The 27,601-nt window shown below is 38.2% G+C and overlaps 1 protein-coding gene across 1 annotated transcript in view; it reads right to left on the bottom strand.

Moving 5' to 3' along the window:
• Positions 1–11,968: 11,968 nt before the first annotated feature.
• The window catches only part of CMAS (cytidine monophosphate N-acetylneuraminic acid synthetase), a 16,191-nt gene continuing 558 nt past the window's right edge, over positions 11,969–27,601 (bottom strand). The window contains exons 2-8 of the mRNA XM_010855954.1: positions 20,504–20,646; positions 20,190–20,345; positions 17,532–17,665; positions 15,697–15,791; positions 15,149–15,320; positions 13,863–14,016; positions 11,969–12,798 (exon numbers count right to left, since the gene is read on the bottom strand). Coding sequence (XP_010854256.1) covers positions 12,608–12,798; positions 13,863–14,016; positions 15,149–15,320; positions 15,697–15,791; positions 17,532–17,665; positions 20,190–20,345; positions 20,504–20,646 — 1,045 coding nt within the window. The 3' untranslated portion in view covers positions 11,969–12,607. The remainder of the gene's footprint in view (positions 12,799–13,862; positions 14,017–15,148; positions 15,321–15,696; positions 15,792–17,531; positions 17,666–20,189; positions 20,346–20,503; positions 20,647–27,601) is intronic.

The following is a 27,601-nucleotide window of genomic DNA, read 5'->3' as shown; positions in this document are numbered from 1 at the left end:
CACCTCCTACACTGGACTGGAAGAAGCACAAGCTGGAATCAAGATTTCCGGGAGAAATATCAATAACCTCAGATATGCAGATGACACCACCCTTATGGCAGAAAGTGAAGAGGAACTAAAAAGCCTCTTGATGAAAGTGAAAGAGGAGAGTGAAAAAGTTGGTTTAAAGCTCAACATTCAGAAAACGAAGATCATGGCATCTGGTCCCATCACTTCATGGGAAATAGATGGGGAAACAGTGGAAACAGTGTCAGACTTTATTTTTGGGGGCTCCAAAATCACTGCAGATGCTGACTGCAGCCATGAAATTAAAAGACACTTACTCCTTGGAAGGAAAGTTATGACCAACCTAGATAGCATATTAAAAAGCAGAGACATTACTTTGCCAACAAAGGTCCATCTAGTCAAGGTTATGGTTTTTCCTGTGGTCGTGTATGGATGTAAGAGTTGGACTATGAAGAAGGCTGAGTGCCAAAGAATTGATGCTTTTGAACTGTGGTGTTGGAGGAGACTCTTGAGAGTCCCTTGGACTGCAAGGAGATCAGCCCTGGGATTTCTTTGGAAGGAATGATGCTAAAGCTGAAAGTCCAGTACTTTGGCCACCTCATGTGAAGAGCTGACTCATTGGAAAAGACTCTGATGCTGGGAGGGACTGGGGGCAGGAGGAGAAGGGGATGACAGAGGATGAGATGGCTGGATGGCATCACTGACTCGATGGACGTGAGTCTGAGTGAACTCCGGGAGTTGATGATGGACAGGGAGGCCTGGCGTGCTGCGATTCATGGGGTCGCGAAGAGTCGGACACGACTGAGCAACTGAACTGAACTGAACTGATACTCCTATTCAGGCAAACAAGAGCAGCAGGTTATCAAAGATGACATTCCTAACGAAAACTTTTCCACTTGGAGAAAGCAATTTGGGTCAGTATGTAGGAAAGAAACAGAAGACCAGACACCGGAGAGTTGTAACAGGGGTTAGTAAGACTTCACATTGTTGTGTTGCTGTTGTAGTTCAGTCGCTCAGTCATGTCTGACTCTTTGGGACTCCATGGACTGCAGGACACCAGGCCTCCCTGTGCCTCATTATCTCCTGGAGTTTGCCCAAGTTCTTGTCCATTGAATTCACTCTAGCCCTTTAAATAATTAGGAAATATTTAACAATTCGGGTAACAGAAATCCCTCTATCTAGTTCCCCTCCCAAATTGATATAGGATTTATCCTTCTGTGTATTTATTAATTTGCTCATTCAGAAAGTATTTCCCAATGTCCCAGTTGAGAAGCAGGCTCTGAGAGGGAGAGGAGTGTCCAGGAGGCTTACAGCGAAGTGATCTTGAAAGGATTGGGCAGAGGGAGAAGATGGACTGCTATGCAGTCTCAACAAAGACTTCCGCTTTCCCCACAGGGAGCTCCGAAGCTAGCATGGCCCATTAGTGTTGTCTCTTGTTGGAGAAAGGAGGGCGGGGGAGAAATTTTATCCTCTGTGTCCATCCAGTCATTGGATGTGGGCTACCCTTTAGAAGAGGTGACCTTGGGTGAAGCAACTCTTTTTTAGCTGAAGCAGCACTTAAGAGGGCTGACAGCTGAGGTTCACCTGCTGACAATACTCCCAGCAATAAGTCCTTCATTCTCAAGATGATCTGCTTGGCCCATCTCAACATCCTGTAAATTACCATGCTGATACCATACAATGCCCACAGAACAGATTGACCTTCTGACCTTAAACAAAACTGTTAGTTGCTCAGTCCTGTCTGACTCTTTGTGACCCCATGGACTGTAGCCCACTAGGCTCCTCTGTTCATGGAATTCTCCATGCAAGAATACTGGAGTGGGTAGCCATTTCCTTCTCCAGGGAATCTTTCTGATCCAGGAATCAAACCCGAGTGTCCTGCATTGTAGGCAGATTCTTTACCATCTGAGCCATCAGGGAAGCCCTGATCACCCAAATAAATACTCAGGGCTATGAAGGAAGAATGAACTTTAAGAGAATAATGGGCACAGGTGGAGTAAGGAGAGAAAGGTTAATTTTGGCTCTGCCGATTTCTGCATCAGAGTAGAAGAGCAGGAAGGATAGAGAGAACTATCACACTTGGACTGGGAAGTGTTCCTGTGGGCAGTTTTGAGTCACTGTAAGTCTTTTTATTTTTGGCTGTGCTGCATCTTCGTTGTGCAGGCTTTCTCTAGTTGCTGGAAGTGGGGATACTCTGTAGTTGTGGTGCGTGGGCTTCTCATAGTGGTGGCTTCACTTGTTGCAAAGCACAGGCTCTAGGATGCATGGGCTTAGTATCTGCAGCTCATGGGCTCAGCAGCTGTGGCAAATGGGCTTAGTTGCCCCTCAGCATGTGGAATCTTCCTTGACTAGAGATAAAACCTGTGTCCCCTGCATTGGGAGGTGGATTCCTTACCACTGGACCACCAGGGAAGTCCATGGAGTCACTGTAAGTTTTTACAAAGAGAACTGCAAGCGCTAAGTAGACAAACAAGTACAATAGATTGACTTGGGAAGAACTTTGGGCATTTCCAAGTCAACACAAGGCTTGACTATTTACTTTTAAAGGTCACCCCCAATTTGATCCTAGATTTCTGGTCTCGTTTCTCACCATTTCCTTCTAGATTCTCTAGGTCATATACACAGTGGGCCTCTTCTATTCTTTAAACATGTTAATCCCATTTCTCTCATGTTATCCTTTGACATCTAATAAATTTCCATAGTCTTTAAGGCCCAGGACAAATTGTACCTTCACCTGAAAAGCTTTTCCTACTTCAAGATCTTTAAGGACATCTCTTTACCCTTAGTCTTAAAATAAAAATAGAAATTCCTTAATGTAACTTACAAGACCATGTATGATTTAGTTCTCTTTATTTACCACTCCAGACTCATCTTTCATCTCATTCCCCTATATCTATCAATCAGCCTAGGTGGTGAACTGGTGTCTTATTTATCTTCTTATCTTCAGGGACTATAGCAATATCTTTCATAGGATAAATGTTCCATTGTTGAATTGAAGAAAACTACATAGTCCTAACGGATTAAGTTACTTTACTGATAGTTGCTCTGCTTCAAAGAACCACAGAATCTAATGAAGAGTATTTTTTTTCCAAGTTCGTTTTTGTAAAAGAAACTTAAAAGACTTCTGCACTGCAATTCTGTGTCCAGTCATCCAAGAGCCCTAAATACCTACCATATATTTGGCATCTATTTCTCCCATGTGAAACATTTCTTCTCAGTTAAACATCAGTACATTTGCAATTTGAAAAAGCAAGAGAGTTCAAGAAAAACATCTATTTCTGCTTTATTGACTATGCCAAAGCCTTTGACTGTGTGGATCACAATAAACTGTGGAAAATTCTGGAAGAGTTGGGAATACCAGACCACCTGACCTGACTCTTGAGAAACCTGTATGCAGGTCAGGAAGCAACAGTTAGAACTGGACATGGAACATCAGACTGGTTCCAAATAGGAAAAGGAGTACATCAAGACTGTATATTGTCACCCTGCTTATTTAACTTCTATGCAGAGTACATCATGAGAAACGCATGGCTGGATTAAGCATGAGCTGGAATCAAGATTTCTGGGAGAAATATCAATAACCTCAGATATGCAGACGACACCACCCTTATGGCAGAAAGTGAAAAAGGACTAAAGAGCCTCTTGATGAAAGTGAAAGAGGAGAGTGAAAAAGTTGGCTTAAAGCTCAACATTCAGAAAACTAAGATCATGGTATCCGGTCCCTTCACTTCAAGGCAAATAGATGGGGAAACAGTGGAAATAGTAGCTGACTTTATTTTCCTGGGCTCCAAAAATCACTGCAGATGGAGATTTCAGCCATGAAATTAAAAGATGCTTACTCCTTGGAAGGAAAGTTATGACCAACCTAGACAGCATATTAGAGAGCAGAAACAGTACTTTGCCAGCAAAGGTCCATCTAGTCAGGCTATGGTTTTTCCAGTAGTCATGTATGGATGTGAAAGTTGGACAATAAAGAAAGCTGAGCGCAGAAGAATTGATGCTTTTGAACTGTGGTGTTGGAGAAGACTCTTGAGAGTCCCTGGGACTGCAAGGAGATCCAACCAGTCCATCCTAAATGAGATCAGTCCTAGGTGTTCATTGGAAGGACTGATGTTACAGCTGAAGCTCCAATTCTTTGGCCACCTCATGCGAAGAGGTGACTCATTGGAAAAGACCCTCATACTGGGAAAGATTGAGGGCAGGAGGAGAAGGGGACAACAGAGGATGAGATGGTTGGATGGCATCACCGACTCAATGGACATGGGTTTGGGTGGACTCTGGGAGTTGGTGATGGACAGGGAGGCCTGGCGTGCTGCAGTTTCTGGGATTGCAAAGAGTCAGGCACAACTGCACTGAACTGAACATTTGCAATTATAGAATGAGAAGGGATCATAGAGGTAGTCTATTATATAAGCCCCTCAAATCATAGTCAAATTAATTTGAGAGGGTCAAATGATTTCAAAAATGCCACCTAGCTAGTTAGTAACAAAGTTGAATCTAGAATCCAGAAGTCACAATTGCTAAATCATTTCATCACTCACCATCATCATCATTATCACCATCAATGTTTAGGGGCCCTACATGAACCGGGTACTTCTGTAAAGATGCTACTAATATGCTGTCTTATTTAATCTTCACAATGTTATGAGGTGATACTATTCTAATGAGGAAGGTAGGGCACAAAGAAATTGACTTAATTGGACAAAATGATCATTTGGGTTTTTCCTAACTTTTTGACTGACCCAATAATTATAATAAAAGCCCTTAAACATATCTCTTTTTCCAGCTTCTTTAATTCCCCAAACCTGAACATATCAGCATAGATAGTGGGCTAAAAATAAAACTTCTTCCATTAGGAAACAGACTCTCTCCTCCTGACTTCTTGATCTGGACTGGGTAGTCAGCAACTTGCCTCATTTTCTCCTGTAGAACTGGGACTGAAGTGATATTGGATGACTTCTAAGGGAGCCCTTGAGAGGTGCTGTGGCTTTCAATTTCACCTTGCTGCTCTGGGATTGCCAGGTTAAGAAGCCTAGGTTAGTCTCTTTGAAGCTGAAAGATTACAAAAAGAGGAAGACCTAGGTAACAGCCATCATGTGAGTAAAACTAGCTTGGATCATTCAGTCATTCTAGCCACCAGGTGGTTGCAACCACAAGAGTGAGCCCAGGAGAGACCAGAGGCACAACCATGCTGTTCTCTGTGCTAGCTGCTGACCCAAAGAACTGTGAGAAATTAAATGGTGGCTGTTTTAAGCAAATACAGTTTGAAGTAGTTCATAATATAGCAATGGACAAACAGTACAGTATATGATATTATCATTTGATTAGTGTTAGTGTGGCGTTTCTTTTCCATCTCATTACTTTCAGTTTTTCTGAGTCACTATATTTTAAGTGGGGGCTTCCTTGTAGCTCAGTTGGTAAAGAATCTGCCCACGGTGCAGGAGTCCACCGACAATGCAGGAGACCCGGATACAATTCCTGGGTTGGGAAGATACCCTGGAGAAGGAAATGGCAACCCACTCCAGTATTCTTGCCTGGGAAATCCCATGGACAGAGGAGCTTGGAGGGCTATAGTCTATGGGGTCGCAAGTGTTGGACATGGCTTAGCCGCTAAAAACCACATATTTAAACTATGTTTGTGGTAGACAGCATAAAGTTAGGTCTAGTTTTCTTTAATTCAGTCTGAAAGTCTCTGTCTTTTAACTAGCATGTGCGCATGTGTGCTCAGTCATGGCCAGCTCTGCAACCCCATGGACTGTAACCTGCCAGGCCCCTTTGTCCATGGGATTCCTAGGCAAGAATACTGGAGTGGGTTGCCATTTTCTCCTCCAGAACTAGTGCGTGGACCACTCATATTTAAAGTGATTATTGATATAGTTGGATTAAAATATATCATCTTTGTTCTCTCTTCATTACATTTGTTCATTGTTATCCCACCCATCTTTTTCTGATTTTCATGAGTTTGAGAATTTTGATTGATTCTATTTTATTTCCTCTTGATCTCAGTATTTCAAAAGCACATTTTCAGTTGTTACCCTAGGAGTTATAATATATATTTTAAAATAATCTAAGTCCACCTTCAAATAATACTATACTGCTCCACTTTATGAGTATATTCTCAAGTCAGCCTTCCTATCCCTTGTGATAATGCTGTCAGTCATTTAATTTATTCATATGTCATAATCACCCCAGAGAGATTAACCAGACAGAAAATCAATAAGGAAAGAGCAGACCTGAATAATACTGTAGACTAAATGGACCTAACAAAATATAGAATATTCCACCCAAGACCACCAAAATGCACATTCTTCTCAAGCACACATGGAACATTCTCTAGCAGAGATCATATGTTGGGTCACAAAGCAAACCTTAACAAATTTAAGAATGTTGAAATCATGTCAATAATTTTTTCTGTCCACAGTGGTATAAAACTAGAAGTTAATAGCAGGAGGAAAATGGGAAAAGTCACACATATGTGGAAATTAACACACCCCTGGACATAAAAAATATGTCAAGACAAATGAAAATGGAAACACAACTTACTGAAACTTATGGAACATAGCAAAAGCAGCTCTAAGAGGTAATTTTATAGCGATAAACATATATATTAAGAGAAATATCTCAAACAACCTAATGTCAAAGAATTAGAAAAAGAACAAACTAAGTCCTAAGTTAACAGAAAGAAGGAAATAATAAAGATTAAAACAGAAATAAATGAAACAGAGACTAGAAAGACAGCAGGAAAAATATCAGTGAAACTAAGAGTTGATTTTTTCAAAAATAAGCAAAACTGGAAAACTTTTGACTAACCAAGAAAAAAAGAGAGTACTCAAATAAAATTATAAATGAAAGAGGAGGCATTACAACTGATACCACAAAAATATAAAGGACTGTAAGAAGCTGCTAAGAAAAGTCAGAGTCCAATCAATAGAATAGCCTAGATGTGGATAAATTCCTAGAAACATATATCTTACCAAGATTGGACTCTAAAGCAGCAGCTGGTAAAGAAAGTAGTTCAGCTGCTTCCAGGGAGAAACTGTGAGAAGGCTGTTTTGCCAGCTTCCTCTGCACTGAGTCCTGAGGGAATAGAGTTGGCAAGTGCTCACTTGCCCATTAACAATTTCTTCCCTGTTTGCTACAGTCTTTGGGTCTGAGGTATGCAAGCCTGATTGGCTCTCTGAGTTGGGTGTTTTGGGAGCCCATTTCTTGGACGGGACTCTTAAAAGAGGGGGTGCTAAATGTGAAGTCCAAACCTTTCACTCTTCAGGAAGAAGCTGGTATTTGGGAGTTTCCTCTTGGTCGTTCGGTGCTGTGATGCAGGTGGAGTTTATAGGGAGAGTGTGTCTCAGTCTTTGTGTCAGCCTCTCCTACCAGTTTCAGCATGTGTATTTTCCCACTTGTCTGATGTTTAGGAATCACTCAGCTAGTTTCTGAATTTCTTTTAAAGAAAATTGCCGTACATCTGTTGTGTCTGTGTGGAGTTCAGCAGTATCTTGTGTTACCATATTGGTTGATTCCATATCTTATGTGATGGGCTTCCCTGGTGGCTCAGTGATAAAGAATCCACCTGCAATGCAGGAGACACTGGAGATGCAGGTTTGATTACTGTGTTGGGAAGATCCCCTGGAGGAGGAAGTGACAACCCACTCCACTATTCTTGCTTGGAAAATCCCATAGACAGAAGAACCTGCTGAAGGACAGTCCATGGGGTTGCAAAAAGTTGGACAGGACTGAGCATGCACATGCATATCTATGTGATCCACTTTATAAATGTTAACTTGACAAATTCATAACTCATGTCAACAACCTGTCTGTCAATGATGAATGAAGAAAATGTTGAATATATATGTGTGTGTGTTTGTGTCACTAAGTTGTGCCTGATTCTTTTTCTACCCTATGGGCTGTCCATGGGATTTTCCAGGCAAGAATACTGGAGTGGGTTGTAATTCCTTCTCCAAGGGATCTTCCTGACCCAGGAATCAAACCCATGGCTCCTACTGTGTCTCTTACAATGCAGGCAGGTTCTTTACCGCTGAGCCACTGGGAAAGTCCTACATAGATATTTACAGTGGAATATTATTCAGCCATAAGTAGGAAGAAATCCTGCCATTTGCAGCCACATGAGTGAAACTTAAGGGCATTATGCTAAGTGAAATACACTCAAGAGAAAAAGACAAATATCACATGATTTCACTTACATGTGGAGTCTTAAATAAAATAAAACCAACAAAAAAGGATTAATAGTGTATTGATGGTTGCCAGGGGCTAGGGAGTAAGGCAAATAGATGATGTTGGTCAAAGGGTCCAAACTTTCAGTTATAAGATATGTAAATTTCTGGGAACTAATATATAACATGCTGACTGTAGTTAGCAATACTGTATTGTATTGAAATTGTATTGTACTGAAACTTGAAAGTTACTAAAAGAGTAAGTCTTAAATGTTCTTACCACACACACACACATACACACATGGGATGGTAATGTATGAGGTAATGGATGTGTTGACTAACATTATTGTGGTAATCATACAATATATATGTATTTCAAATCATCATGTTGAGTACATTAAACATACACTATGTTATATGTCAAGTATAGCACAGGTCAAAGCTATGGTTTTTCTCTTAGTCATGTTCAGATGTGAGAGCTGGAGCATAAAAAAGGCTGAGCGCCAAAAAATTGATGCTTTTGAACTGTGGTGTTGGGGAAGACTCTTGAGAATCCCTTGGACTTCAAGGACAGCAAACCAGTCCATCCTAAAGGAAATCAGTCCTGAATATTCATTGGAAGGACTGATGCTGTAACTGAAGCTCCAATAATTTGGTCACCTGATGTGAAGGGCCGACTCACTGAAAAATACCCTGATGCTGGAAAAGATTGAGGCAGGAGAAGGGGATAACAGAGGATGAGATGGTTGGATGGCATCATTGACTCAATGGACATGAGTTTGAGCAAGCTCTGGGAGATGGTGGACAGGGAAGCCTAGCGTGCTGCAGTCCACGGGGTCGCAAAGAGTGGGACACAACTGAGTGACTGAACGTCAAGGAAATCTCAATAAAGCTGGAAAATCATAAAACATAATAAAATAAACATGTAATTCAGGTGTATAGAGAAAAATAAAATTGGCTAACATTAGAGAGTTCACCCATTCTTTCCTGAGCTGTTTCAAGCATACTCACCCACTCTCAAAGACATTCTTCATTTCTGTTACTATGTCTGATTGCTAGCATTTCTTTCTGATTCCCTTATCGTTTCCATTTTTCTACTGATATTATCTAGTCGTTTATGTTGTGTACTTTGCCCATTGCAGCCTTTCATATTAATCATAGCTATTTAAATTGCCTGTCTGATAATACTAACATCTGTGTCACATCTGAGTCTGTATCTGATGATTGCTTTGTCTCTTCAGATTCTGCTTTTTCTCATCTTTTGGTATGCCTTGTAAAGCTAGATATGTTATTGAGTAATAGGTGCTGATACATACAGGTTTTTAGTGCGAAGATTCACGTTAATCTTGCTAGGAGTTGGGCTGTTTCTTGTAGCAAGAAGTACCAGAGACCTACAAATTTATCCAATGTCCTTGTTTTTAGTTTGGGGACTTCCTTTTTGTATTGGTCCTCAGAGAACATGTGTGTCTTGTACCTTTTAAAGGTGTAATCCACTGTTATGATGCTAGCAATATGTTGGTGTGTGGCATAGGGTATGAAAGACAGAGAACATTCTAAAATCTTCAAAGTCGTGATCTTTTAGTTGGCTCTTGGGAATATTGGCTCTCTCTTGGCTTTCACAAGTGTTTGTCTCTCCTACAAAGTATATAGCTTTCTTCCTCCTGCTTTTACTTTCTTTCTGCCTGCAGCATTCACTATGTTTCCTTGATGTTATCTCCCCTGTTGACTAAGGGAGAGTTTACCCACCTTAGGTGAGACAGAAAAGTTGCAGTGGAGCAAAGTTCCCTTCTCCCTTCACAATGGCTATCAGGGCCACATGGGGATTCTTCCTGAATCCTCAGACCCGGTCTGTGATTTCCACAGGGAAAGTGTGCCCTACACACTTCCACCCATCATGACTACAATCTCCATGACTACTACCTCACACTGGTTCACACAACCTCCAACAGCTTTCAAAATTAGTAGTTAATTGTTCATTTATGGCATCCAGCAGCTTTTGCTCCAGGCAAACCACTATCAGGTGTGTATCTCTTCCGATTCTGGATGTTTGTCCTATCTCAGTTCTCTTGAGAGGCCTAAGAAAAGGCATTGATTGTGTTTGGCCAGTTTGTCTTATAAGGAAAGTGAAAGTGTTAGTGGCTCAGTCGTGTCTGACTGAGACCCCATGGGCTATAGCCCGCCAGGCTTCTCTGTCCATGGAATTCTCCAGGCAAGAATACTGGAGTGGATAGCCATTTCCTTCTCCAGGGCATCTTCCTGACCCAAGGATGGAACCCAGGTCACCCGCATTACAGGCAGATTCTTTACCGTCTGAGCCACCAGGGAAGTCCATCTTATAAGGAAGGGGTTGGCAACTTCTAAGTCTTTTTAACATGTCAGTGCTGAACATATATTTTCTTGACTAAGATTCCCCACTACCAGGCACATGGAAAGTAGGAGTCACGATGAGGACTGAAGGTCTCCTGGTATTTGGCTTTGGGAAATGGAAATGACAGAGAAGGCAATGGCACCCCACTCCAGTACTCTTGCCTGGAAAATCCCATGGACGGAGGAGCCTGGTGGGCTGCAGTCCATGGGTCGCCAGGAGTCGGACACGACTGAGCGACTTCACTTTCACTTTTCACTTTCATGCATTGGAGAAGGAAATGGCAACCCACTCCAGTGTTCTTGCCTGGAGAATCCCAGGGACGGGGGAGCCTGGTGGGCTGCTGTCTATGGGGTCACACAGAGTCAGACACGACTGAAGCGACTTAGCAGTAATGGAAATGAAGCGAGGACTCCAGTATAATCTATACTCACACATGGTATTTATGGGAGATATTTTGGCAGGAGTTTTTGTAGGAACAAGTAACTCATTTGGTGAATAGAAAGTAGGGTTTGGGAATAGGCTAATAGAGGCATTGTTGGAGAATTACGTAGAATAGCTTGATTGGGGTGGAGGGAATAGGAACCAAAGCTGGAAATATTACGTGTCCAGAGTACATTTGGACCAGGACATGTGTGATCACATTCTGTGGTATCCATTTTGTAAAGGGTAACAGCAAATATATAATCAATCTAGCAATAGTATTAGCTAATCTGAAAGGACACTGGGCTATAGGGTCAAGCTCAAGATTTAGTGTCTGACTAGAAATGGAGAAACTGAAGAAGGCTGTGATGTCCCTGATAAAATGAGGCCTTTGGGAGATGAGGTACAGGTGTCTGGCCTGTAATATGAAGAATCTGAAATGCAACCAGAACTCACAATGGACATTAGACTTTAGAGTCATTAGATTTTGGAGTCATCTGCATGGGGTCTATAGCTGAAATTTTGAATAGAGATGTGGTCTTTGGGAAGAACAAGAATAGGGGTAAGAACCTTTGGGAATGTGCAAATTTAAGGGGACTGGAGAAAAGAAGTTGCTGTGGGAAAGCAAGAAAGATGGGAGTAAAGCCAGGACAAAATGTAATGGAAATTAACGTAGAAGAGGATCCTTTTTTCTTCTGACTTATGTCTGGCGTATAGGGGCAGTCTTTGAACTGAAGATTCACTCAGCCCTGACAGAAAAACAACTTCCTATATAGCACAGTATGAGTGGCCTGCTTCTTGCTAGAGTTTTACATGAACTCTCTTTATAGTGGAAATAGATGAAAATGTTCCACAGGAAATGGTTAGTGTTTATTAGGTAAGGGTCCACATTTATGAGCTAATGCCCCATTCTTGGAATCTAACCAGGAAGGAGAGTGATTTGTGGTGGTTGTAAAATTGTAATAACAGCCAAATATAGTATACAAAATCACCATGACCTCAGAGGTAATTGCAAATGATTTACTAGAAATCAATATTTAACCTTGACAATATACAAATTTATGCAGACATCTCTATCTGTATGTATATGCTATATGTATCCATATATGAAGTACAACAGGATGCTCTACAGCTGGTATTTGGTGGCTTGTTTCTTATGCCAATTGCACTGTCAGTGTTTAAAGGAAACAGGGCAATGTTTGGTAAATCTCTTCTAAAACAACAAGGCAGTTTTCATCAAGTTTGTGAAATGTAATTTTATTAATAGAAGGGCATGTCTTACCAGACAAACTATCCCCAAATAAATAAAGTTTCAGCATCATTAAAAGCACACAAACACACAACTTTACAGAGTACAATACAAAGTCAATTTTGATGATGTTCTTACTTGCATTGACTAAAAATCTGAGAAAGACTGTAATCAACCAACCTCTAAATAATGATTCTGCATAAAGAGGAAAAGTAGAGCACAGTTATTTCATAGAAGGTTTCAGAGTGAGAGTCTGAGTGCTTTAAAAGGTATCAGATAGATCACAAATTAAATCACACTGTTAACATTACAGCATGGAATTGTAGTTAATCAAAAATAAAAGTTAAAATGGCTGACGAAGGCTGCAAATGTTCTTTTCCAACATAACACTACTTTCTATTTTTGGCATGAATTGATAACCTTTTCCATGAGTAGGAAAATGTGCTCTGCAAACTCTCGGAGGGCACCTCGGCCTCCACTGCTTTTGCAAATATATCCAACAGCCTTCTGGGCAGCGGCACAGGCGTCAGCAGGCACGCCGCTGAGGCCCACTTTCTTCAAGCACTCCTCGTCAGACACTTCATTTCCTATCAAGTTGAAGAAACACTGGTTGAATATTTAAAGAGATAAGGAATATTCTTTCTAAGTAATGCAAAGAGCAGTCAATAAACAGTTCTGGCAACTTCAGACACTGCATATAAGAATGCTACAGATTGGATGGAACAAAATGAGTTCAAGTATTTCTATGAAGAGTAAATACTTAAGGTCTAGTGTTTTTTCTTAAGCAATTCAACATAAATGCTTATCAATTAGAGGAGAGTGGAGTATCCTCTCTGTGTGCCATGCCTATTACAGGGACTAGAAATTCTACATATAAATTATAATTAGTTAAACTTTTTTATGAAGGAAAATTCCCAATAAGCAAGAACCCCAAATTTATGTGGAATAATTATTAATATTTTTCCTTATGTATCAATATTTTTATCCATTCCCTGCCAAGTTTTTTGAAGGAAAGGGAGAAGGAATTCCCAGACAACATACTTAAGCCATAAACACTTCACCATTTCCCTATAATAAATACATTTTTAAGAAGTGACACAATGTCATCCAACTAACAAAATCAACAGTAATTCCTTACTATCATCTAATAACCTAGTACATGCTCAAATATCCTCAGCTGTCTCAAAATTGTCTTTTTATAGTTGATTTATTTGAATCAGAAATCAAAAAAGGTCCACATATTACATTTTGTTGATTTACATCTTAAGTCTCCCGTTAACAGTTCTGATTTGTATGCTGCTTGATAAATAATTTCATCACACTGACCTAACTATATTCCTCCTCCCTGCCTTGCTTTTACTCTATCTCCCTCTCTTATCTTTCCTTTGATGGGATAAATTTCAGAAACTCTCAGGACCTAAAATTCACCATTCTGAATACAACTATTACTATAATATAGACCAAATATTACTAATAAAATGTTGGTTAAGAGTGTTTATTTTTAAATTTGTTCTACCTGTACCTACTGAAATTTTTAATTATTAAATGTATGGAAATTTGAATTGTTTTCAGTGAAAGATAATAAATATTAAAGTATCTCTTTGCATAATTATGGCTTTCCATTATTATGGCTGAAAAGAAGGATACCAACCAAGATATGCCACTTCTTTCCAGCACAGGCCCATTTCTTTTCTCCATTCATCTACAACTGCAAGTTTATCTGGCACATTGACTTCCATTTTGCAATCCAGTTTTAAGGACGAGAGGGTCTGCTTTGAACAGGCCCTTTCTGAGATTAACCTCACCTAAAAAATAAAAGGGCAAAGTGAGAAAACAGACATCACTCAAAATAAAATAATACCTTTTAAATAATACAAATCACAAGTGAGTAGTCCTTTGAAGGACTAATTAAGAAAAATCAACTAATTTATTTTAAAATGATGAAGCTTTAGCAGATTTTATTTCTAGTAGTCCAATAAAGGTGAAAGACTTCTCCACAGTGAAAAGTAATCTATCTACAGGTAAAAAAATAAAACATATATTGTCCGTTAGCAATCTAAGATTCCCCTATAATTCATTTTATTCAGAAGAAAGTCTATAACTTGTCTTTCGACCTGCTCAGGAACACGTATTTAAGATCTCTAATGAACTATAAAAAATCATCTTAAACTTCATTTTTGAAAAAAAAAATGAAAATACAAATAAGTATTGTTACTTTGAATTAAAATATTCAATTGTAAGAATCAGTTCAGTTCAGTTCACTCAGTCGTGTCTGACTCTTTATGACCCCATGGACTGCAGCACCTCAGGCCTCCCTGTCCATCACCAAATCCCGGAATTTACTCAAGCTCATGTCCATTGAGTTGGTGATGCCATCCAACCGTCTCATCCTCTGTCATCCCCTTCTCCGGCCTTCAATCCCTCCCAGCATCAGGGTCTTTTCCAATGAGTCAGCTCTTCTCATGAGGTAGCCAAAGTATTGGAGTTTCAGCTTCAGCATCAGTCCTTCCAATGAATATTCAGGACTGATTTCCTTTAGGATGGACTGGTTGGATCTCCTTGCAGTCCAAGGGATCGCAATAAGAAGCTACATTTTTTTAAAAAAAAGATCCATCTGACATTTGCTTTCTTCTAAATGCTGACACCTATTTTCTATGAAATCTTTCTGGTTGCAAGATCCTATGGGAAATATTAGGTAGCAACTATTTAAAATAGTATGTTCACATTCATTAAATAAACAAGAAATCTATTTGTTGATAGTTTCCTAATTCTACTCACCTAAAAGTAAAAACAGCATAATTTTCTAGGCATGTCAAAGCTAAATTTGAGACACTTTAACTGATAATACTAAAAATGTAAATCTCTTATTTCAGTCACATGTACCTTGACCCTATATCACAATCATGAAAGACATTGCTATGTTCAGGGGGCACATACCTCAATACCACTTTTCTTTAATAAACTTATCCCAATAGCATCTTTTACATCATAAGATATTATTTCTTTTTGGTCTCCTGATACATAAATGTGGCCATTGGTGAGACATCCATCAATATTGCAAACAAAAAGTTTTATCTCCTTCAGTTTCTCTTTGCCAAAATAACCGTATCTAAAAGAAACCAAAACAGACCTTTGAATCCAAGTGTGAAACTAATCACTCCCTCTCATCTGGCCAACACCAATAAACTGGATAGTTCATTCCCATCCAATTATTCAAACATTACCTTTTCAAGGTACGTCACACACTTCAGGTTATAGTGCAAGAACTTTAAGTGTGGTCCAACCAAACTATGTGGTTCTGAAGTTACTGAGTCAGCCATCTATAGGCATACTTTATGTATATGTCTTTCTCATGTAAGCAAGATACTACAAAAGATTTTAAGATGTTTGGAGGATCAGAAATCTGTGTCTAAAAGTGAATTTAAATGGATCTACTAAAAATAATGTTATGGTCTAGTGCAAAGGCTATGAGGTCTTGTTTTCACCTTAATACTCTTTGTTCTGCAATAGGCCAATCAATGTCCACATCGATGTCCACACTGTGCTCGGCTCTCATCTCGTAGTACGCCATCTTCCCACCCTAAACATATTACGAGTGCCATGAGGACTGTTGTCAACACGCATTCACGCTTACCAACAAATTTATTAAAATACAGAACGATGAATTCACTGCTACAGTACTAAGAAAAATGAACAACCCAGCAGTATCAGACATACAACAAGTAATTTCTTTTGGAGGGGAGAGCTTCATATATTCCAACCGTGTAAAACAAGTAAATTTAACCCTTTTCAAATTCTACCTACATAGCGCAAGTTCCCATTTTTCAGAATTCTATTTTAACATTGAACAAGGGTAGAAATAATACATATCCTCCAGGGTTCTGACCACAAGGAATTTTCTGAGAATCCCTAGTTGTATTCCCTTTGTTCTGGTAGTCTCTCCCATCAACATCCAAAAGCAGTAGTATAAATATTTTTGGAACTTCTGTCCCTATTTGCAATAGGGGTCAGAGTGGGGAGGAAAAGGAACTGTAGTATCTATTGCACAGAACTGATCCCTGAGGTACAGACAGGAGTCAACAACAACTGAATGGATCACATGTGGGCAAAAGTAAGAACAATGAGCGTCATGATCCTGGGGTATGCACAGGGCAAGAGGGTTGAGGCACTTCTTATGATTGTAATTATTGCAAGGTCAAGATCAATTACTAGAAATTTACATTTTTCACAGTTGTCAGTCTCTTTACAAATCTTGTTATAATGAGGAACTTCTATTTTTCCCCACACTTAGGAAACAGTCAAATTACAGTCTCCCTTAGCAAAGAGCATAGGGAGAGTTGTACCTATAGATGTCAAATCTAATTTTCCTGAACGCTCAAACTTAACTAAACAGTTAGCCTATGGTATACCTACTGACCAGAAGACTGGAAAATTTCTTCCCCTTAGAGAATGAGTCACATTAGAATTTTTACTATAAACAGTAGAGTTTTGGGGTTTTAAAATGCTATTTTTTGAGTAACACAAGGATCTGAATTAAAATCCTAACAATGCCATTTACAACTTGTTTTTGCTTTGAGCCAATGACTTCATTTTTCAGAGCTGCCATTTCCTCCTCTGAAACAAAACTAGGAACATGCACTTTATTTCATCATGAGATAACCTATGTAGTATTTCATATAATCAACAGTAGGTGTTGAATCAACAATACAATAACTAAAATGAACAAATAGTATATAATCATGTAAGCTCTAAATCTGAGAGAGGCATCCAACCCACTTATTGTAAAGTGAGAGCACTTATTGTAAAAGGAGAGCACTAAGATTCAGAACAGATAAAATGATATATTCAAGGTTAAATAGTTACAGGTAGAGATATTACTATAATCTGGTTTTCCTGATGCCTAGGTGGTGCTCTTTTACCTCTACTATACTGCTGCTTTTTTTTTTTTGTCTCTTTTAAAAGCAGTAAAGATTATTCAACTGTACAACCACAACTTGACAATAATACAACCATGGATTAAAAACAGAGTTTTGAATGAAATAATATGAATACCACAACATACGTAGAATACTCAATAGTTGATTTCTTATCTGAATGTTAGAATTGTAGCAGAATCCCTTGCATATTTACTGAATGTATCCCAGATTGGTTTGGGGTAAGTGTGCCAAATAAATACCTCGGATGATAAATCTTGTCAGTTACTCCTTTTCCTCTAGGGGTTGATACTTTCCTTTATGAACTGTGCCATACTTTTTTCTTAGAACTCAAAGTACATACACAAAAGGGTTTAAAAGATTTTTTGCAAAACAAGAACACAAACCTGTAAGTAACCCATCTCTATCAAATGTCTTTTAGCAAAATAAAATGAGCCATTTTCATATAATTCTCCATCCCAGTCTTGCCGGCGAGGTCGTTTAGCTGGATTCAAATTCAGAGGCTCAGTCATTTCACGAACTAAAGGCAAAAAGCTACAATAAATCCCAGGTACTCTGAACACTGAAATAGTTCATTCAGTAATTTTTTTTAAAAAGCAAACAAAAATAAACTCAGAACGTAGAATATTTCTGTTTCTAAATAAACAATTTAGAAGATTTTTTTAAAGGAACAAAACCTCTGATAACAACTCTCAGATGATGTATCTGATAATAATTCTGATAAATAATTCTGATGATTTATCTTAGCTCTTCAATAATAATAATAATAAGAGGAAAATAAAGTATCTTATGGAGAAATCCTGAATAATTAAGGTTTTAAGGGATTCATACATATATAACACTTTGGGAGGACATAAAAGCAACCTTAGTTGCCAAAGAACTGAACTTGTCATAAAATACTATATTCAATATATGAGCCCTTTAAATCTATTGCACACTATGTGCTTCTATAGAAATACAATGTGTGTGTTATTTATCTAATGTGGTTGAGAAACTACATTTATGGAATTACTGAAAAATGACTATTTCCTCATTAAATTATTGAACCTTACATATTGATGGGAAATGCTTATATAATGTATGATACATTCTTACCAGTAATTTTAAAAATACTAATATAAAATATATAACAATAAATTATGTTTATTATCATTAGTAATAATGAAGGCCAAACAACACCAACATTAATTACACCATGATATAATAAATGAAGCCTTTCTATTAAGGGTCCTATAGTGTTTTTCTCCACTGAATCTTCACATGGGATTCAAAGGCTGTTCCTAAAGTCCCCGGATCACACGCTCCCATAGTATCCTTATATTTTTCTCTTTAGGCCCGAATTGTCCTAGTAAATTTGTATCTCGTACACAGTTTATAGTTATTATGTATTTAATAACATTTCATTACTGATACTTAAAATGCTGACATCATTAGACCATACACTCTGTAAGCAATAAGTCCCAGCAGTCAGATCCAAGCATGCACAGAGGAGACACCTGACAAATACATTAATACTTGCTTAATTCTAAAGTGAAAAACTTGTGACATCTGACTATGTCAGAGAGTATATATTATAGTACTGTTCTTAATGGTTGTAAAGTATTTGATTTTATAGATAATCAAGTTTTGCAGGGTATTTAAGTGGATTTTTTCTCTCCATTACTGGCATATTTCTCTACAATTTCTTTCCTAGAAATGCAACCTGGGTGGGGGGGGGGCGGTGACAGGGTCAAACCTATGTACATTTTATTAATAGCATAGTATAGTACATATTGGAATTCCCTTGCCTTTTCACTAAACTTCGCAAATTTGTGTTTGTCGATATGTATAGATATTTTCTAACCCTTTTTAACTTTAATAATATAAAACTTAATCATATAAAGCTCAACATTCAGTTTAACACTGGGTTTCCTTAACTTATTCAAAAGTGTGCTTTTCAAGCTTTAATTCTTCCTATATTTTATTTTTGATATTTAGTGGTGGTGGTTTAGTCACTAAGTCGTGTATGACTCTTGCGACCCATGGACTGCAGCCTGCCAGGCTCCTCTGTCCATGGTATTCTCCAAGCAAGAATACTGGAGTGGGTTGCCATTTCCTTCTCTAGGGGATCTTCCTAACCCAGGAATTGAACCTGGGTCTCCTGCATTGCTGGCAGATTCTTTACTGACTGAGCTACAAGGGAAGCCCCTTGATATTTAGTGAATAAGTTCAAAATATTATATATATAAAACAATGAATCTGCTACAGAGAAGATACTCAATAATTGTTTATTGAATGAAATCAATAAACTAGTCATTGATATATTTTGTTAGTTTTGATGACATTCACATTTAGAGACTGAAAATCATTTTCTGCCTGTAACTTTATCTTCTTATCTTAATCGCTCTTCTGTGGACCATCTCCATTTTTTACTGCATCTTCCTTACTATCTCCTTTAAATCAAACATAGGTTAGACACAACTGGCCCAGTTTTCCTACACTCAACAAACGTCAGGACTGAACAGAAACCATACTGCCTTTCTTCATGTATGTTTCATTTACCTATTTGTTGGTAATTCTATTCTTTTGTGACATATTTTGCTAGTTTGTCTGGAGAGAAATAAGGCTCTAACTAAATGTTACGGTAGTCTTTTGCTGTAAGAAGTTGTGAACTTTGCGAAGCAATTCTAGATTCATTCTTGAGGTTCTCCAGAACTTTTTGGTGGAAGACTTCTATTCCCACCATTCTATATGATTCATAGGTAGAACAACACAAAAGTATCTGCTCTAGAAAAATGGCATATTTGCCTCAAAATACAAATAGAGGGTTAAAATAATCCTTTGTAAAAAGAAAGATAGAGAATTAATTTGGTTTCCATTGTTTTGTCTCAACAATCCCAAGATTTAGAACTGATTATAAATGTTATTATCAACTACAGTGATAAAAGTCCCACGTTCTATTTTACTGCTCCCTTTTTAACTCTCCCACTCCTAAAGACTTTTTACATAAGAAAAATTAATTCTCCATAAGATGAGCTAAAATAAAAATCAATACAACAGATTACCTCCTTTCTGAATTTCACCCCATCGAAACTGATGCCGTCTCACAACAGAGAAAACAGAATCGTATCCTTCTTCTCGAATCATTTCTGCAACTTTTTGAAGATCAGTAGGATGTAAACACGGAGAAGTAGCTTGAATATTTCCTACAATGTCAACCTCTTAAAAAGACAAGACAAATGAAAAGATCATCAAAATGAAGTTCTTTGCAAGCAAGTAATACTAAGATCTAAATTCAAATGTTAAACAAGTCTTGTGAAATGAGTAACAAGTTGGAAATTACATAAAATTTTGAATAAACTATTAGTCAAATTCATACCATTGTGATAATTAAGAAATTCTATGATGGCATCTAGTGAGGTAGAACTGTCTTTTGAAGCTTCAGAACTTCTTCGATGAACTTGTGCACCAAACTGTTTGGCCACATTCTCAATTTCATCATGGTCTGTTGAAACCCATATACTGTAGAGATATTAAAAAAAAAAAATTAAAGATAAAAAGGAGCTCTGCAACCCCCAAAATACAGCTTACATGTTAGAATAGTTTTTGTACCATCAAAATAATGTTACAGATTCAAAGCAATATAAAATTTAAAGAAAAATAAAGAATTTTCTATGGAAACCACATTTTTAACTGCTTCAATTATAAATGTGGTCCCAGATGTAATATTTATATTTATGTTATATACATTTATATACATATTATTTACACAGCCCTAGATATCATTTATAAAATTAGAAAAAATTGATATTTTTAAGGCTAATGGTTTATTAAAAATACTAGTAACACTGGAAGTTCAAATCTAAAGGAAATAAAGAAGATACTATTTCTTTTTTCCCATCAAAATCCAAAACATTGTATAGTTAATATGTCTGCTGAGAAAAAAAAATGGGCGTGGCATAGCCAAATCACAAGGCTGAGTTTCAAGCTTAGTAAAGACTTATATGCCCAAAACAGTCAGACAAGCCAACTCTTTTTTGGCCGGGACGGGGGCAACTAACAATGGGTACATAAATATATGAACACAGAATCAACTGGGTGAAGCCACCAATAACAATCAAAGTCATGGAGAACATGACTTGACTGGCTCAGTGTAGAGCTTAGTGTAACAGCTTAACAGCTTAACAGTGTAGAGCTTAACTAAGCTCAGTTAATAGAGCTTAGTGTAACAGCTCTATTAACCACACCTTACATAGCTGACCTTTTGCACTTTATAAGATGATGACTCACAGTAAAATATAAAAGATTATTTAGGGGATGCATACTAGTCTCTACTGAAGTTTTCTTAACCTTTATAAATTTCCATTGCTAGAAACAGAATGTTTTACTCTAGCCACAATACTTTTAGACTGACATTCCACAAAGACATCTGAATGACTTCTTCGGTATATGCACAGGCAGTTGATCCTTAACCAACACAGGTTTGAACCACGTTAATTTTTTTCAATAAATGTATGGGAAAAATTTAAGGAGATTTGCCAACAGTGTGAACAAAATTACAAACTGTGCAGCCTAGTACTATCAGAAAAAATAAAGTTAGGTGTGCCATGAATACATAAAACATATGTAGATAATTGGTTTCCCTGGTGGCTCAGATAGTAAAGAATGTGCTTACAACGCAGGAGACCTGGGTTTGATCCCTGGGTCAGGAAGATCCCCTGAAGTAGGAAATGGCAACCCACTCTAGTATGCTTGACTGGAGAATTCTGTGGACGGAGAAGCCTGGCAGGCTACAGTCCATGGGGTCGCAAAGAGTAGACACGACTGTCTTTCACTTTACTTTACTTTCATGTAGATAATACATGACAATACAACACTTTCACTTTACTTTCATGTAGATAAATAATAGTCTACCCTCACATAGGTATAAGATGACTGATACTTAATATAAAGTTAATAATGTTGTACTTTTGGCTTTTAAAAAATGGAACGTTTCTGACACTGCATTATGAATATGACTGTAAAACTGTATACCATAAAATTTTTATAATGATTCATTCATCAGTGTGTGTGGGCTAGGCTACCATGAAGCAATCATAGTGATTAAAATAGACCACCATTATTGTGTTTACTTGCTAAGTCCTGTCCAACTCTTTGTGACCCCATGGACTGTCGCCTGCCAGACAATTCTGTCCACAGGATTTCCCAGGCAAGAATATTGGAGCAGGTTGCCATTTCCTTCTCCAAGGATCTTTCTGACCCAGGGACTGAACCCTAGTCTCCAGCATTAGCAGCTGGGTTCTTTACCACTGAGCCACCAGGGAAGCCCTAGACTACCACAAAGCAATCAGATAGCTGCTTCTTTGTTATCAGTGCCTGAACCATTATACCTGTAGATAAATATGAATTTCTTTTTCACAATACTTTTCATTTTTGATGTTCAGTGTTAGTAATATATATAACATCTATAGTGTTTTGTATCATATAAGACAATATTGATGTAGGTAGTGACAGATGATCCATCTTGTAAACAAAGTAAAATTATGATATCTATATAGCTAAGTACAGTAAATGTATTTTGTCTTCCTTATGATTTCCTTGATAACATTTTCTTTTCTCTAGCTTACTTTACTGTAACATACTATATAATAAATATATAAAATGTGTTAATAAATAATGAAAATAAATAAAACTAAATAAGGCATAATGTGTCTCAGATATAGAGAACTAGTGGTTACCAGTGGGGAGAGAGAAAGGGGGAGGGCCAATATAGGGGTGAGTGAGTGAGTGAGAGAAGTCACTCAGTCGTGTCCAACTCTTTGCGAACCCATGGACTATAGCCTAACCAGGTTCCTCTGTCCATGGGATTTTCCAGGTAAGAATACTGGACTGGGTTGCCATTTCCTTCTCCAGGAGATCTTCCCAACCCAGGGAATGAACCCAGGTCTCCCGCCTTGCAGGCAGACGCTTTACCGTCTAAGCCACCAGGGAATACAGGGGTAGAGAGAAAAAAATGAGATTACATGAAATCATGTGTGTAAAACTTTTGAAAAATGTAAAGCACTACAGAATTTAAAGAATTTTTCCTTCAATTAAAAAAAAAATGTAAAAAGTAGGATGCTCAGTTGTGTCTGACTCTTTACAACCCCATGAACTGTAGCCTGCCAGGCTCCTCTATCCGTGGAATTCTCCAGGCAAGAATACTGGAGTGGGTAGCCATGCCCTTCTCCAGGGGATATTCCCTTCTCTGGGGGATCTTCCCAACCCTGGAATCAAACCCAGGTCTCCTCCATTGCTGGCAGATTCTTTATCATCTGAGCCATCAGAAAAGCCCTAAATTAAAAAAAAAAAATGTGTTTATGATATTAGGAAGGCTTTGGTCAACAGTAGGCTACTAGTAGTTAAGTTCTGGGAGATCAAAAGCTGATCTGGGACTTCTGACTGCCCTGGCTGAGGAGGGGAGCTGGCACCCCAATTCTCATATTTTTTAAGGGTCAACTGTATTTTTCACCCCTTTCATTCAACATCTACTGAATGAAAGAGAAACTTCATGTTTCAAACATCTATGCTCAAGTGTCAAGAGTAAAAAGAAAGAAACTAAAGAAAAATTTCTAACAGCTCTAGATTTAAGAAATTCCCTTTACTATTGGCAGAAGGAAGATTTAAATCTAAAGATAAAGTCAATAAACCCCCACGCTGCCCCCTAATTTTTTTCAGAGGAAGCCTAATAAACAAGATGAGCTACTGGCTAGAAGTCAAGTGTGTCATATCTACTCGTGTCATTCTGCAAAAGGCAGAACACAGAAGCCCTCATTTCCCTCCACTGCAAAATATGAAAGTTTTGGGATAAGTTTTTTACTGGAAAATGTCACAAAGGTATACAACAAACTGAAGTACCAATGAAAACTCAGTAAATTTTTTAAAGAGAGGATAAAAGGAGGGTGGTGATGATAACAAAGTAAAAAGCAAACAGTAAAAGAGAGCAATCTTTTGACATCTAGTTAAATCACTAACTGAAATAAATTACTGAAGCCATTTACTTTAATATCCTGATCTTTACTGTAATAAACATTCAACACCTCAGGATTCAGTGATCTTTTGGAAATGCTTAAACAGTAAATAAAAACAGAGGTTTGCCTATGTTTCTTCTTTCATTATTCATTGATTCCTTCTTTCATGATATGGAAATGACTCTTGACTGCGTAGTCTGTTTCAGGCCCTTCTCTGGACACCAGGGATACAAAATCCATTGACATGAGAAATTCTCAACCTATTAGTAGAAACAGAGAATGGCCAGGAAGCAATAACCGACCTTTCTATAACGCTTTACTTTTTACAAAGTATTTTTATAGTGCCTGCTACATAACAGGTGCTCAATATATACTTGCTGAATGAATGAAACAGTAAATGGTTAAGAGCATGGACTCTGAAGGAAGGACTTCAAGTCTCGGCTCTACCACAAGCTAGTAGTATGACCCAAGGCCAAATCTCCCTAAGCCTAAATTTTCACTAAAACAGAGGTGACAATGACAGCAATTACCAAATATGGGTGTTATGACAAATCAATATAAACCACAATATAGAATAAATGTTTAGTAAGTAATAGCTATTGAAAATAATAGGAATGGTGATAAAGGAACAGTTGACAGTCTCATTTAATCCTTACACTAGCTCTGTTTGAAGGAAAACTGAAGTTTTGCTTTCAGACCTTCAAAGGTTCAAACGTTTAATTTATATGTATTATGTAAGGCAATGGCACTATGAATATGAAAACAGCATCCTACATGTACACTTAAAATACAATGGTCATTATTTATTACATCATCATAAGGAAGTCAATCATTTCCACTCAGCTAAGGGGCACCATTACATTAGCAAGTGCAAGAGAAAAGGATGAGCAAATGAACAAACAGACCTCTTTAATAAAATTTAAAATCAAGTATAAAGTAAACATCAAAGTGGAATGCCAATGGCTTTAGCCTCAAATGAAGTCATACTCCATCTAACAGGATGAACAGGAGTATCAACCATGATCCCTGTAACAGACACTTCAAATCAGAAACTGCCATTTCAAGGACAACACAGCCCAGGCCTTTCATTAATCATAAACCCATACCCTAAAAGTGAAACCAACACTTATGTTTATTTTTCACAAGTATATTAGGCAACATGTAAAAAAAATCGATGTACTCTAAGCTTTACTTACACAGCGTTCAACTACTGTTGAAAACCAAGCTCTTACAAACTCAGCTCTCACAATCACTTTTTACTAAATGAAAATAATATCTCAGCATTTTTTCTTGACTGTTAACTATGTAAGTTAACGGGCCAAGTTAGCAACCTTGAAAGTATTGTTAGCTTTGATTCTAAGCAGGCTAGAAACTCAATTAAGTCAGAATGATTTTGGACAAAGTAATCTCCAGGCCTGAAAAACAAATCGCGTGAGCTACAGTTTTCTCCAATTCCTTCACAGGGTAGATAAGATTTTTTTGAAGAAAGTAGGTGAGAAGCAGGAAGGCTGCTCCATCCAAACTGACTGCAGCTTCAGAATAAGTCAATTAAATTCAAACCTACCTCTTTGGGGTGGTAGATTAGACCTCAAAGGGAAGAGAATGAATGGATAATTACAAGCTTCCTAAATTAACTGTTGAAGGAGGGTGTATAGGGGCTATCTGCCAGAAAGAAGGTAAATCCTCCTGGCAGCATTGAGCACTCCTTTTATGGGGCTGGAATCATCCTAAGAACTAGGCCTTTAAGCCGTTAGAAACCATGATGGAGTTTGGTTGACCACAGGGGCTTGGATAGAGTTGTTATGTGTAGAAAGTTTTGCAGTTTTCAGCAAAACCACCCCCATACCATAAAAGGGAGAGCCTTTTTGGCTCTTTCCTTTCTAGAGGAACCAAGAAATAGAGGATTATGGTGATCAAATGCATCATCCCCTTACTTTTTCTTAAAAATATGAATTACTACCTGATACAGTACACTATATATTAACTATCTTCTCCCTATTATAATGCCAGCTCCATCTATGGATGGACCCTATTGCTAAACTCCTGGTTAAGGACACATAACAGTGCCTGTCACATAGTAGGTAGTCAATAAATATTTGCAGAATGAATGAATCATTTTTGCTCTTAAATTTGTATCTCAAACACGCCCTACCTTTTTTTAGGTTAAGCCAGTTTGAAAGGGTCTTCTGACATATGCAATAGGAGTTGTAAAGGAGTTCTGTTTTCAATCTATTAAGAATGTGATTTTGATCTCTGGTTTATATCACAGAAATACGGTTTTACTACCTCACTACTAACTTGGATGCACCTTCTCTCTGTCCTTTTTTGTTTTCCAGTGTGTACCTTTTGTGAGGAGGTAAAAATGTCCCAAAGTCTGTGAGTCTCACAGGGAAAGAACCATGTCACATTCATCTTGTAATACCCTTGGATGTGTATGGCAGAAACTCAGACTCAGTGTTTACTGAACTGAACTAAATCCCCAACTCTTTCCCTATCTCTCCTCTGCACACTTCCTGTTACATTACTGTTATTAATATCTTCTGTGTGCAGGCACCTATTCACCCAGCACCACCCAAGACTTCCTTTGGATAAAAACATCAAGAAAATTAGTAAATTTATACTATTTTGGTATCTCCTTTGTAAACACGTTCGATTAAATGAAAATCATTTATCCATATATTAATGTAATTAATATGTTCCAGAGACAGCCATCTCTTTAAAAACCAAAACTCGACAATCAAAAGGTGAAGATAATTTACTTTTCACGGGGAACAAATTCAAGCACAATTAGGCTGAAATTACCATGTGTAAATTCATTCTTGGCACAGAGTGCCTCCTCCCTTTTATGAATGACATAACTCCTGACTAACATGGCATATGGCCATGACTCTTAAATGATGCACAATTAAAACCGTCCTTAGGGCAAACGAGGTTCCAAAGGTATGCTCAAATCATTTACAAGCATTTCATCGAACAGCCCCGCGGTACGCTGTTCCACTATCTCGCACCCAGGTACAAATGTGGGCAGCTTTCTAGATTGTGCTGACTCACAACAGGCTTAGAGTATTTTCCAAAGGTCAGGAAAGGATCTCCAAGCTGAGCTGGAAATGAGAAAAGCCTTGACACCCCACTCCATTTATGAACCTGACGCCTCCTTAATCGATCAGCACCAGGTGGGTAGCAGACGCTGAGCAACAGGGGAAAGCTAGTGGCCTCCGTCTAAAGGAGTTAATTATCGCAGATGTTTCACAAGGGTGGCCTCCTTGCCTTTACCCTGTGAGGTCAACCTGGGCAGCGCAGACTTTTGAAAAGAGGAAATCTCCCCTTTTACGGGTGTCATTCTCAAGGGCTGGGGCAGGAACTGTCCCAAGTTCATGGCTATTAGCAGTTACGGAACAAGGAAGAAACTGGAGCCCTGCCTCCCCCGCGGGCAGCCGGGGCCCAGGCACCCCGGATCTTGTGCACCC

This window comes from Bison bison, unplaced genomic scaffold (assembly GCF_000754665.1).
Source record: "Bison bison bison isolate TAMUID 2011002044 unplaced genomic scaffold, Bison_UMD1.0 scf7180017864370, whole genome shotgun sequence".
NCBI classification, from domain to species: domain Eukaryota; kingdom Metazoa; phylum Chordata; class Mammalia; order Artiodactyla; family Bovidae; genus Bison; species Bison bison.
The sequence above is the reverse complement of the archived record's forward strand: the minus strand, read 5'-3'. Positions and strand labels throughout refer to the sequence as shown.